This window comes from Ictalurus punctatus, chromosome 17 (genome assembly GCF_001660625.3).
Source record: "Ictalurus punctatus breed USDA103 chromosome 17, Coco_2.0, whole genome shotgun sequence".
In the NCBI taxonomy this organism is placed as follows: Eukaryota; Metazoa; Chordata; class Actinopteri; order Siluriformes; family Ictaluridae; genus Ictalurus; species Ictalurus punctatus.
Window position 1 is genome coordinate 10,523,066 of NC_030432.2, and position 14,825 is coordinate 10,537,890.

Below are 14,825 nucleotides of genomic sequence, written 5' to 3' on the forward strand. Positions count from 1 at the left end.
CCCTTTCATGGGCAAAATTTGTGATTATATAACCAGTCCTCAAGTATTCTATTAGATTATGAAAAGCTGGAGCAATCAGCTCTACTTGCCATAACCCAGAGGAAACAGCTTCACCCATAATATATATTACTATGCTCTGTAGAACATGACCTAAATTACAGTACAGTATATTGCGACAGAGTTTGCTTGGTATTCCTTTTCATTGCTTTGCCACATGACCAGGCAGGAAGAAGTGCCTGATTGTGCATTGGTGGTGATCTACTCTGGGTGCAATGAAGAGATACATTCTGGGTTGCAGGTCTTTAAGCAGCTCAACAAAATCTCCGACTTTTATTAAGACAAATAAGCAGGGCAGTATTGGAACTGTATGGTCCAGCTCTGAAAGAGAACTTTTTGAAATAAGTTGATAGGGAGAAAAAGAGAGAGGTGAAACTTGCACCTTTAATGTCTTTCATTTTTTTACTTGCACTTTGAATTTGTTTAACGAGCACTTGATCATAGAGTACATGTCTAGCCGAACAAGAACTGGTGCCTCGCCTTGATGAGACTTGATTGAATATGCCTAGACATGATGACAGTTGAGAATATGTTTAATATTGCTGAGAGAGAGGCAGTGCCTTGGCTATTTGATGTAATGTACAAGAGTGTAATGGCAAGATCTGAAATATAGATTTCATTACAGCTGACTGGTGAGTGCATTACTCACTCGCTCTCTCTAGGTGATGAAAGTGTGAAGGAATCGGTGCTATATTGTTTTACGCTATGACTTGTTTTGTGTGCATTGCAGTTAATCACAGCTTGCAGTAGAACTAGGAGGCTTTTTGGATAAAACACATTTGGAGTAAACATGCACATTGCTGTTTGCTTAAGAGGCATTGAGAGTAACCATGGGTAATCATGCTAATTCACTCGGTTGCTTACCCTTCTTAAGTCTCAAGTCTTACACTAGAATGTTTAAGGTGTTTGCTCTAATCTAAACAACAGAAAGAGCAGCAGCAGAATCAATAATGTAACCAGTGCTTGAGCTATAGGTAATTATTCACTGAGGTCATTCGAACAAATAAATATAACAGCTCACAAGCTAAAAAGCTGAAATATTATCCTTACTACATCCCCTTCAACTCACATGGTAGTTTTAGAATTGAATCAAAACTACAGGGTGTCTGAAATGTCTCCAGACATAGGGTAATTTAACACTTTTTAGCAGAAGATAAGTCTGTATAAATACGGCATTGAGTCTGTGTACAGATTCAGATCACTTTGGGGCATCTCACTGATTGGATCTCATGTTGCTTTTTGAACAATAAACTGGATTTTTGCTTCTTGCATCCAACGTGATCTGGATTTTTTACTTTCAGTTGTGCTTTTGAGTATGATCACTTGTGGAAAAAGGTAATTAGCACTTCTAGTCTTTTTTTTTTTTTTTTTTTACACAAATCTTCCCAACATGTCTTCTTTTCATACTTAGAGATTATATTGATCTATTTTCATATATTTTCATATATATATAGTTTTGTTTTGTTTTGTTTTTCCGATAACCTTCAAGAATGCTTTTGACAAAAGAGGAATGTATTGAAACCATTCTCATGGTTGGATCAGGAAGATGTCGCAAGGTTGCGATGGACTTTACCTGGAAACATAGCAAGCACATCACACACGACACTGCTGCTAAACTTAACAAATTCAAAAAGACTGGCAGTGTTACAGACTAACTGAGAAGTGGATGCCCACGAACATCCAGTGAGGAAGGCACAACCGACGTGATGCTGGCAAACATAGTCCCCTACTGTATGGAGACTTTTGGGACACCCTTTAATGGTTGTGTATCCTGTAAACTGTATCCAGGTACCATTCTTCAGTTTTGCACTGTTAAGAGGAACCATTATTGCGTATGCAAATTAAGTGCCTTTCATTCACAACATTTGTTTGTGTCTACCCATAGACTGATTTCCTTACAACCTTTAAATCTCTTCTTGACAGATTAAATGGATTTCGTTTAAAACAGGAAAATCACATTTTAAAGATCAGGCTTTATTACTACAGTTCAGTTTTCTGATCTACCTTTTTCTCTTCTTTATCTCTGTAATGAGTAATTTAGGATTTTGATACCAGTGTAGCCTATTTATTTTACTGAACTGATACAGTCCCAGAGGTACACTCGGTATTACCGCCTCTATGAGCAGAAAGTTCAGTCTGCCCTACAGTGAAGTAAGCCAGGCTTCACCTGCAAACATGTACACACACACATACACACACACACACACACACACACACACACACACACACACACACACACACACACACACACACACACACACACACACACACTCTGATCGTGCACAAACACCCAAAAATATGTGCTCTTTATTGAGCTGAACCAAATTTGGTATGAGTAGGTTTAAGGTTACTGAGCTGTGAATAGTAATTTTTTTAAATAATTGAATTTTATATTATTTCCTCATAAACATACACGTTTAAAGAGAAATATGATGGTAGTGTGTCGGTGCACATAAAGGATGGTAGCATGTTTAGTATATTTTTACCTATACGTGCTAACAATCATAAATATCTGTTTCTACATTATTTCTTCAAAGATTTCCAGCTAGTCTCATGTATAGTGCATGAGGCTTGCTCTGTCAGACCCTGTAGCTGTATGCAGAGTGCAAATACTGACTATTTATAAGAGAATCACTGCATGGCTAATTTTATGTGAGGCACCTTTTCTGATCCAAGGCTCAGAAAAATGCCAAACATGACATTTCATTTGATTTGTGACAAACTGATTCAATAGATTAGTCCTACTGATGTGATGGCTGAGATGAATAGAGCAGGCGTGTCATACCCATTCAGACTGAGGCGATGTGTCCTCTCACATTGTGCTCTGTAGGCCATTTGATTACAATTTAATTCAATCAATTGTAATCTAAATTCATTAGCAATGGGACAGTGGCAGAGATGTGGCACAGGCTGATAGCTGACACCCTAATAGCTGATAGCTGCCCCTGAAATAAGCCTTGCCACCTCAACTCAGACTACCAAATGCTGTCTAAGAGCTCTTCTGCTTCTATACTTGCAGAGTTAATCACATTTAACTTATATTGATTTAAATTAGTTTTAAAGCTTGGCATTTTGATCAAATCCTCTGAGTGTGGAGTTACTATGAGGCCAAATAATGACTTTATTTGGTCATTTATTTTGCAAATCAGATATCTGTTATTTTTCTTTTTTCTCATATCAGATGCACCAAAAAGTAAATTTGTCCTTTTTCACCTTCAGTAGAGAAAATGAGCCAATCACGTAAAGAGTCATGTTGACAAAATGCATTTTTTTAACATTCCACTTGTAAGGAAAAAGTGCAAATGGGTCATTTTGACTGGAACAGAACATAACAGTTAAATATGGATTTAAATATGCTATAATAAAATAGCCAGCGGTTGTCAAAGTGCTGTTTAGGGACCATGAACCACAGCCGGGGTGTGTGATTTTTAGTTAGTATTAATTTTTTTCTTTGTTTTCTTTACTTTTTTCTTTCTTTCTTTCTTTTTTTTTTCTTCTTTTTTTTACAGAGGTGTAGCTCACAACCCGACGCTATTATTATATTTATTGTTGCGTTCTTAGAATAGTTAACCAACTTGACTGGTCACTTGAATTGAATGTGTGTTATCCAAACCTGAATGACTTAAAAAAGACATGTAGTCCTAAATAATAATTATAGTACATATGTACTATAATTATAATAATTAATAATAATAATCATCCATCTATTTCCATACTGCTTATCTTATACAGGGTTGTGGGGAGCCTTGAGCCTATCCCAGCGAACTTGGGGAACAAGGCGGGGGACACTCTGGACGGATGCCAATCCAGGGTAGGGAACAACTGCTCTCACTTTCATGCTCACATTCCCAAACCATGGACAATTTAGAAATGCCAATCAGCCTACAGTGCATGTAGCATCTTTGGACTAGGGGAGGAAACTGGAGTACCCAGAGGAAACCCCTGAAGCATGGGGAGAATATTCAAACTTCACACACACAGTAGACTTTTTATTTTTATTTCAAAATTTTTTTACATACATATTTAAATAGGGTGCACAGTGGCTTAGGGGTTAGCATGTTCACCTTGCACATCCAGGGTTGGGGGTTTGATTCCCACCGCAGCCCTGTGTGTATGGAGTTTACATGTTCTCCCTATGCCGTGTTTCCTCCGGGTACTCCAGTCTCCTTCCCCAGTCCACAGACATGCATGTACAAAATGTTCATAGTGTATGAATGGGTGTGTGAATGTGTATGTGATTGTGCCCTGCGATGGATTGACCCTGTCCAGGGTGTCGTCCCCCCCTTGTGCCCCTTGTTTATTCCTGAACTTTTCATTGTCATTAAGTACAAACTAACATTACTGAGGCCTACATGTGTTTTTAAAAGTCATTTTAAGGATGGACATATTTAAATATTGACTAATCTTTTATAAATCTGTCCTGATGGCATCCATGGAATTTATTACATGTATAGTTACATATAAAGAGGTCCCTTTGTTGCAAAAGTGTAAGAACTAGCCTGCTGAACTAAACCACGCGCAGCTTGGTTTAAAACTAACGCACGCGCAGTTGCCAGCTCTGAAATTGCACAGCATAATATTGTAAACATGATGGGAAAATTCCAGTCTCTCAAGTCGCACAGTACGCCAAATCATATTATCAAATGTCCAGGTTTCTCTCAAAGACAGTCTGTGTGGTACGCGTAGTCCCTTACAGTAGGGTTTGTAGCTTTACTAATGTATACACAGGCTACTTCGATATGGTTTTGAACGCAGTGACGGACTTCAGAGCTGAGCGCGTGCAGTATGCGCAGTACTGGAGGCGCGTAAACGAGGGCACTATTAGATTATGTACGGTACGAAGTTAGCGCGCGCAGCTGAAGCCGTTCCGCTGTCTAACGCTAGGAGCCCAAACGGAGGCGGCGCTCAGCCTCAAAGCGACCAGAGCGGCTTAGCGCGCGCACACGTTCAACCATTCCCCGCTCCTTCTACTTTTATTATAGTTAAGAGATCCGAGCAGATTCGAGCTCAGGCGGAGAGATCGGAGGTCCCACTGCGAGCGTGTGTGTGTGTGTGTGTGTGTGTGTGTGGGCGGGCGCGCGCGCGCGCGCGCGTGTGTGTGTTTATTGGAAGAGAGAGCAGCGCCTGTTTATTTGAGCAAAGTGTTTTAACACGAGGACGCATCATCACTCCGGCATAAAAGGAGACCAAAGCATGAAGCCAGCGGCAGCGTTTTACAGATCGAAGATGCTCTTCTTGATCACGATAGTGATGATCGCACCGGGGAAAGGTAAGACAAAAAAAAAATCCCATCATTCAGGAGCGCAGGTGTTACCTGATATCTGTCCTGTCAGGACCGGAGGAGCAGATGAACGGTTTCAGTGTGATAGTGATGGTTTACAATGACATGCCAGGACAGAACGAGTGGGTATTAACACACTCAGCATCTATATATATATATATATATATATATATATATATATATATATATATATATATATATATATATATATATATATATATATATATATATGATAAAGAAAGGATCAGGAGAGAGGATTATGACACCCACAGCCACATAAACAGCCCTACAGGCTGTAGCTTTTCATAGTCATGTCGTTATGGTTTCTTAATAGTGCTGAGTTGATGTTTATCATGTTTGCTGTACTGTATCTTCATAGCCTATAAGTGGTAGTTGTAACAGGTTCTTGTGAATACTGCTGTGTTCTGGTCCCAAAAGTTTTTGCCAGCATCTTTTTCGTGGAAATGTTGATGTGAGGAGACTCAGATTCAACAGAACTTTGGCATTTGGCAGAACTTTTGGTTTCCATATCGAGGATGTAAGATAAATCAGGCCACTAGCTTGACCTTAATCACATTTTATTACGTTTCAGCCTATGGATCGTTCTGATCTCAGTAGTGATGGTATTGAACAGAAATATTTAAGTGACTGTATTGAAATCATTATACATATTTAAAATATTTGTGTGCATATATACACACAAGCACACTGAAATTATAATATATATATATTTAGCGATTATGCTTATATATATATACATATATATATATATATATATATATATATATATATATATATATATATATATATATATGTGTGTATATTTCTTGCATCTCTGTACCTATTTCTCCTTGGTTTCTTTGTTATATAGAGCCAGTGTGTACCATTTAGGACACCTCATTTTGCGTAGATTATTTCATTATTCAGAGTGTCCGAACTGTGTACAGTCTGCCAGCACCATGTCGGTTGTGCCTTCGTCATTGGATGTTCGTGGACGTCCACTTCTCGGTTGATCTGCAACACTTCCAATCTTATTGTATTTGTTAATAAGTTTGGCAACAATGTCGTGTGTGATGTACTTGTCATTATTTCCTGGTAAAGTCCATAGCAACACTGCGACAGCTTCCTGATCCAGCCATGAGAATGATTTCAATATGTTCTTCTTTTGTCAAAGGCTTTCTTAATATACACTAAGTATGAAAACAGGCAGGCATTTTACAAAAAAAAAGTTAATTACCCCTATGTATGGAGACTTTTGGGACACCCTGTATAAAGTAATCGAATGCACAAGATTTGTGGAGCCATAACTATCCAGTATTTAACACAATAGTTCTCATTCTGAATGATGTTTTATTGTGAATGTAACAATAATAATTTACACATAGACTTGGAGGAAAGAAAAATGTTTCTGCTTCGAAAATGCATACTGTCTACTCATTCCTGTGTATATTGAATATATGCGCATTCTACAGAATCTTTCATAATTAGCAAAAAATTGCATGCAATTATGTTTAAAAGAAAAATACATCAACCTTTATCATAAGTTATGATAAAAGTTTGTATATTTTTCTTTTAATTATAATTATGATTCATAAGAGACATTTCTTTGGGAAGGTTTTCTTTTTGTTAAGGGATATAGCTTGTTCACTTGGGCTAAGTAAACTTGCACAGAGCAACCTTAGGACTTACAACGTACGGCTTAAGGTTGCCTAGACATGATCAGTTCTGACACTGGCATATGTGTGAAGTGAAGCAAAAGTAGCTGGATAACTAATCTATAATATTTCCCACTGATCAGTCACCTTCATTGTGGTGCGCAGGCACTCTCCATAGTACCTTGAAAAGCACTCCAACTAATGCACCATAAATCCTTACCTAACAGTGAGAGGCATCTAAAAGCAGGTAACACCTAACACATAAGGATGACACTGGGGATAACATCACAGAATATCTAAAACAACAGGGAAAGGTCAAAAGGAGGATTTTCTAGGATCCAATGTACATATGGTGCAAGAAGTGACACAGTTTTGGAGTATGGAGTATGTAACATACACTGAGTACCTGACTATCAGAGGCTCTTGTCTCTTCTGGAAGTGAGTAAATCCACAGCAGTTCCAGTCGTACTCTCCTCAGGGTTTTGCTGTGATTATGGGAGTGTCAGAGGAGGTTGACACATCGCTCCCCGCTGGTGCTGGGCAGATCCTGCCTCTGATGCGGACCGTTCCTATTGAGAGCAGCCCTGCAGAGGTTAAGCTATTAGCCCCAGCACCAGGTGGTGCCCTGGTCACATCAACCTCTATCAACTCTCTGGGCTGCCCTGCCTGTCAGTTTCTGCATTCCACCACCAGTTCATCAATGCCCTTGTCTCCTTTGATGCAAGAGGTTATGCCACACTCAAAGTGTGGAGCAGCTGCCCCTTTCCACCCTACAATACACCCTGACATAATGGACTTTACAGTATGCTAAGAGCCTGCGAGTCATACCCTTGATTAAAGCTGAGATTAATAAGTGAGGCACTGTACTTCATGACCTTACACTTGGACCATTTTCAATCCTTTACTGTCCTGTATATTTACATGTATGTTATGATGGTGCAAACATACCTTCTTTCATATGAATAGGGTACCAATTTAAATATGGATAAAAAGGGTGATACCAATAGATAATAATACCTGCCATTAGTGGACCGCAAACACAGTGTATCTCTACAAATAGAGCTTTAAGAAATAAATAGAAGTCATCTCTATTTTGGTCTTCTCTGTTGGGCATATTAACATTAATCACGCATTTTCATTAAAGGGGACTTTCAGCTCCATTATACTGTACTAGACGTCCTTCCCCATTTTTGCCTGGATACTGTGGATGATAATGTCTTAAATGCATTCAAATCCATTCAGAGTTCCCTTGTGGATAATCTCTGAAGATGTCTCAATGATCAAGTACTCTGCCAGATATCAGGAGACCACATTAAGAAGAAAAAAAGGGTGCACGGATTCACAGGGGCAAGGTGAGCTAGACACGTTTTGTTTGCCTGATTGAACATTTTATTGCGTTTTAAATAGATTTTGGCTGTGAGTTGATAAAACCTTGATGATACGCTGGATCTAATTATACAGCACACTTTTAAAGCTCCTCTGTACTTTTTTATTTATTTATTTATTTTTAAACATTTTTTAGGTCTAGCCTGCATATCTGTACTTGACCTGGTTATGCCACAGCCTGTATTTTCTTCCAATTATTTAGGATGTTATAGTCTCATGTGGCTGTACACACACACACACACGCACGCACGCACGCACGCACACACAGACAAGAACACACGGACACACACAGACAGGCACCTACGCACGCACACAGACACAGATAAAATGAAGATTATAATGAAATGTGGTAGAAATCATGGGTCAGGGTGCAAGGTTACTTTATGTGACCCCTCTTTCCCTTCTATAAATCTGCAACCTCAATCCTTAAAATCCTCAATCCTCTAAATCACACGTGTAGCACAGTATAATGGTTATAACATAGCACTGTTGAATTCTGGAATCTGTTGATTCATTTTCTAGAACAGCAGCTCTGACAGTAGTGCTGGCTTCAAGGCAAACCACAGGTTTCTTTAATCAGGTTTTTTTTTTAAATTAATGTTCTTGTTCTAATACATTAATTTATTCATTTATTCATTTGTTGTACCGCTTATCCTACACAAGGTCGTGGGGGAGCCTGGAGCCTGTCCCACGGGACTCAGGGCGCAAACCATTGAAGGGCACAATCGCACACACACTTACACACTATGGAAAATTTAGACAACACGTCTTCTCGCCTGGGGGAGGAAACTGGAGTATGCGGAGGAAACCGAAGCAGGGGAGAAGATGTGAGCATGCAAACAGGGTGGAGGTGGGATTCCTACACCCAGCCATTGAGGTGCGAGGCACATGTGAAAACCACTAAGCCATCATTCTAATACATGATCATTTCTATAGCAGCAATGCACACAGATTCTTATATGATGGACCTTCCACATAAATCGATTAAAAAACGTGTAATCACTGATGTGGTTTAATGAGCATTTTATTTCAGCGTTTTTGAAAGGAGTCTCCAGTGTCAGCACTATGTAACAATCAGAGGTAAAGCTATTTTCTGACACATTTTCATGTATGTTTTTATGAACAACTGTTTATTGCTGTTATAGCGGTAATGATCACAGGAACTAACTTCCCACATGTTCCACAACATTAAAGTAACTATAAATGGATAAAAGTATGGTGTGATAATCATTAATAAATAAAACGATTAGAGGTGGCAAATTGTTGTGGTATAAATGAATGAAACATCATGTGATGTGCTCTTAATGGAAAATAATCAGCTTTAAGGGTTGTGACAGAAGCTCTGCTTTGCGGCATCAGTTCACCCTATTGTTTTCCTTTAACAACATACCCCATCCTGTTTAATACCTTATTTACTATTGATCCATTTTTTAAATATGATTTAACTGTGGTAATGGGTGTGTTTGATTGAACCGGTTGTTAAGAAAGTCATCTTAGTTCATAGTTGTTTAGCTTGTGAAGATTTAAGACTTTACAAGCCAACCAAAAGCACTAGTATTACAAAGTTAATGAGAATTTATAATCTCCATTCAATTTGTCAATTCAATTTTATTTTGTGATAAGTACATATTGTATGTTCTGTATGAAGATATTTGAAGATATTCTATATCTTATAGAATGCGTTTACCCTAGACATCAAGTTTGTATTCTCTTTGGGCATATATAATGGCTTTTAATTGAATCTAGATCCAAATAATACTCTTCACCAGAGAGGCCACGTGAAAGATGACACACTCACTCCATTTTTTGTCCCTCTATCCTTTTTGTCTGACTGTCTGCTGCAGAGGAAAAGCTATTTGCTCTTGTTGATGTCATGCAGTCAGCACTGGGGGGAAAAAATACAAGGATTTGCTGGTTTATTTGTAGCTGCATTCATTGGACCATTTATAAGGTACACCATACCTTATAAATAATACTACCATATTGGTGACCTTTAAGATTTATAATTACTATCTGTGACCCATCTGTTGCTATGCACATTGTCAGCTGAGAATGATTCACCATACAAATAATATCTTGTGAGTGGGGGTCCTTCAGTGAAAAGACAGAAACAGACATGCTTTGCTTGTTTACCCCCAAAGTACACCTATAATGTAGGTGGGTAAGTGAGTACAGGTACGGCGATTAAGTTTAGCCATGGTAAAGCATGGGGGCAATCTTTTCTAATATATCTCTGTGATCACAAAATCTTATCATATAATTTGCAGTGATTGAAAATGCATGTCTTTTTCTGTATTGCCGCAAGCTAATCAAGGACTATTCAGAGCATGTATACCCTACTAATTGTTTTGAACAGCCTCTTTTCCAACTGGCTTATTTGGAAATGAGTGTTATTGTCACAGCCCCAAGATGAAAATGACACTCGGGCGTTTCCCAGGTGCTGCCAGGGTGCCAAAGAGCTTGTGGCTGCACTCCTCCACATTTTGTAGTAACTTTAACCGGATCCAGTTGTGCAGTCATGGATGCTTTTTTATCCTAGAGGCCGTCAATCACCATGTTATTTCCCTCCTGTTGTGTCCGTGCTTGTCACAAAAATTTTACCATTCAGTATGCTTATAATCTCCTTACTCATTCAACAGTCTATCCGAAGCAGTAAACATCCGGAGAGCCTGTGCTCTTTAAGCTTATGTGCTCTGACAAGCACCACACTTTATTTGGCATTTCTGATTATGCCACACGGTTATAGCCTTATTGAACTGACAGATGGTCACATGGTCATCTTGATCCAGCTGGGCCTGAGCAATGATGTCTGTTCTTATAACCATGGTGGTGCTGATTACAGCCAGGTTGCTGTGTCTGCTCTTTGTGCCAATTCAGTTTCACCTCAGTGAGCATGCTGACGTGGATGGCGCATGCGCAGAGGTTGGTGTTATTGGCGTCCTATTAGCCCTCTGACTCATGAGGCTTTATAATACAATACAAGTTTTCAGCCCACTTGTATGGAGAAGAGGTGGCATTGATGGAAAATGAAAAGAGTGTGGTTGGAGGTATTTATCACAAATCAATGAGGCAATCTCCCTTGATAGCAGCTGCTCCCCACCACGCGATTCTTCTGGCTATCTCCTTTTGGCTTGGGCCAGTAATCCATACTACTCATAAATACTGAAGGCCTTTTGCATAGAGTTCAGGTCTTACTGTCATCCATAAAGAATGAAAGGATGGAGGACCCTGTGCCTCGCTTCACTGGGTATGATATCTTGGAGACATAATGCACTGAACGCCTCCACTTCACCCTCCTCTCACTCGTGACCAATCATTTTGACACCAATGAGCTCTCCACACAGGGGTTACAGCAGAGTCTGTTGTGAGGAAGGGAAATCAAAGTAGAAGAAGCTGTAACTATTAAACTGTAAACCATTATGGAAATTGCAGGCAGTGGCATTGTGCTGCTTTTAATGACCTTTGAGACACTGCTATCACTTTATCAACCTGCTCCTCGGTCTGCATCTCAGCAGAAGACCTGGTGTGTTGCACATCTGCTAGGCATGGCTCTGTATTGATCGGGCAGCCAGAGAAGAGCAAACATTAGTGCAGCGGATCAACTGCCCCTTGCCTCTCTTGGACTGGCAGGTTGTATACACCTGGCTAATTAGGCCTGGCGTGTGTAGGGTATTCAGAGTCCTGGGTTTTCTGCAGTGATTAAGCATCAGACAGCACATTCTTTCTTCTCGCTGTTTGGAATGCCAGCTTCCATCTAGAAGCTGCTTCATCTCAAGCAAAAGCCCGATACGGCTCAGCACTAAGCGAGGCAGTGGGTAATCACCTCAGGAACATGTTTGGTTTACAGAAACAGATCCTCGTTCGATGAACAATGCATTTTCTTCAGAGGTAACTGCAGATTTATTTCGCCAGAATACTGGTGGCATGCAAGGATAAAATATAATGTAATAATCTGAATAATCTGAGTGTTTCCTATTTTTCAGAATAGAACAAGTCTTATATTGGTAATATAATAAATGTATGTTTGAACCAAATAATTTTTCATTGTTAATGGTTTGATATTGAAATCTAGTTGGGCCTTTGTGCTTTCAAGCCACAGAACTGTCAACGGTGGCAACATTGTAAATCCGGGGCAGTAATTAACCACACTGGTGCTTGAGTACCCCCGCCCTGCACATTTGAGTGCTTCCCTTGTGCTAACATATCCACACTGACCTAAGAATGGCTTACTAATTGGATAATTACTTTGATCAGATGTTTTGGAGTGAGAAAAAACACAGCAGAATATGCCGGGCAGTGCTAATACAGGTCCAGGGTTGGGAACAGCTGCTCTAGGGAACAACATATCATGCATGTTGAGCTATTATGATTATTCAGTCCTCTCTCACGTATGAATTCTCTTGGGCTCTCCTACCTGGCACACAAAGCTGTCAGAGTTATTCATCTAAGCACATATTACTTTCATAAAAACATTCGTTATGTTTTGCTGCATATGGAATTCCCATGCCATTTATTTGGTTTTGATATTCCAGGCTTAGGATAAGCATATTCAATATTCAGCAGAGCTGCGGAGTACAATCTTCATACTTTTAAAAGATGCCATGCATATTATTAGGGGCACTATAAGACTTACATCTTCATGCAGATGAACGCTGCCTTTATGAGGCCCACAGTGACATTGGAGCTGTAAACGATTTGCTTAAAGGTGAGCTGTGGCTTTGCCGGAGCTGTTGCTAATGAACCAAGCGTGTGAGTGCGAGGCGGGTGTTGTCAGTTCCCTATGCGCCACAGACAGCACTGTAATAAAGATGAATAATGCAAATCCGGGGTTCTGGCATGAGGTACCTTCAGCAAGAGTCGACCTGCTCGTTATTTACCTTTACACAGTTGTCAAGGGGGATGGCATGCCGCGCTCAACAGCAAATAGATGAACCAGAAAACCCAGAGCAGTAAAATAAGACAAATGTGCCTATAAGTTTTCGGCATTAATCACAATAAAGCTATTACCTTTATTCAAAAATAGATCAACGACAAGGTGAGACGGCTGGAGTAATGAACACTCTACGGAAGATCGTAGCTGTTTTGCACTGACGTAAGCTACAGTATTGAATCGCTAAAATGTTCTGGCTCGTCGAATATTATTTCTTTTATAATACCAGCTATTGTACTTCACCAGCCAATTACATGTCCTTGGAAAAAGATGATTACAGGAAGCGTTACGTCTTTGAGCAGTAAATAGCAGATTTCATTCAGTATAGCAACGCTTTTCTCCAGTTGGAGTTGACTCAGTGGTGGTTAATTGCCTCTTACTATGGACGCATGAACTATGCAGGCAGAGGTCTATGAAAGAGCAGATGTGGAGCTTAAAATGAGCTTGCACTGTCTGACCACCTGCAGCAGAGCTGTTTTTGGGGCTTCCGTAGGCTGCTTTTCTCACTGAGACACAGCGGATAGAAGTGCATTCTTCTGAAATGAAAACAGTTGTAACCACAGATGTACATGAAACTAATGATCAGTTACATTACCAATACTGTAAGTACCATTTCACAGACAGAGCTTTCTAGCATATTATTACAAGGTACTGAATCATACGTAGTAATAAAACTGTAAATATGAACATTTCTATTCTATAACATTGTGATGTTACAGTAAAAATGGCGGGTGGTGTTCGCATTGTTACCCCTCTGATGTTGATTATTTTCCTATGACACCATGTCCTGAAGGGTTTTATTCCTCTTACACCACAGCAATTTGGCAACAATTACAATTTAGAATTTACTATTAAACATTAACTATTAATAGTTAGATTTAATGTTCTGGAAGATCTGGCCAAAATATGTTAGTTCCTGTTATCACTTATGTTAGAGCAGCTATAAACAATTGTTCCCTCACAAAGCCTCTCCCTTTTTTCCCCATTGAGGTTAGAAGATGATTCCAAGTAAAAACCCAAAAAGAAACACATGTGACTGAGAAATTGGAAAGTACAAACTCCTCTGTCTTGAAGACTTTCCCATGCCAGAAAACTTACTGTTACAAAGTGCTGACACCTGAGACTTTTTCCCTAATGTTAAATAAACCTTGCCTTAGAGAAACCTTCACCTTATAAACAATTATACATTTCTTCTCTGTTAAAGAACATATTTTTAAAAATGTTTTATTAGTCTTAAATGACATGGTGCTTCCATCGTACAAATCGGTGCAAATGCGCTTTTACTACAGAAACGAAATTGTATCATAATGAGCGCATTAATATAAACCTGTGATGTATTGCTGGAACTAATATCATGTACAGAATAACACACTTTGCGTTATTACAGAAAAATAATCCACACCAGGGTGGTGTGATACGTTGCCACCTTATAGTTGCTTCCTAAGTTATCTTGCTTAATATGTTATTTATTTTATACCACAGTGATTTGACAGTGGTAAATGGTCTGCACTTATAT

General features: G+C 39.3%; 1 protein-coding gene across 4 annotated transcripts in view; it reads left to right on the plus strand.

Moving 5' to 3' along the window:
- The first annotated feature begins 4,843 nt into the window (after window positions 1-4,843).
- sez6b (seizure related 6 homolog b) overlaps window positions 4,844-14,825 on the plus strand; it is a 192,797-nt gene continuing 182,815 nt past the window's right edge. For 2 of the 4 annotated variants that reach the window (XM_053687355.1, XM_053687356.1), the window contains exon 1: window positions 4,844-5,326. In XM_053687355.1, the coding sequence (XP_053543330.1) occupies window positions 5,251-5,326 (76 nt within the window). In that variant the 5' untranslated portion in view covers window positions 4,844-5,250. The remainder of the gene's footprint in view (window positions 5,327-14,825) is intronic. The other 2 variants (XM_017490176.3, XM_017490173.3) reach the window with 1 other exon arrangement.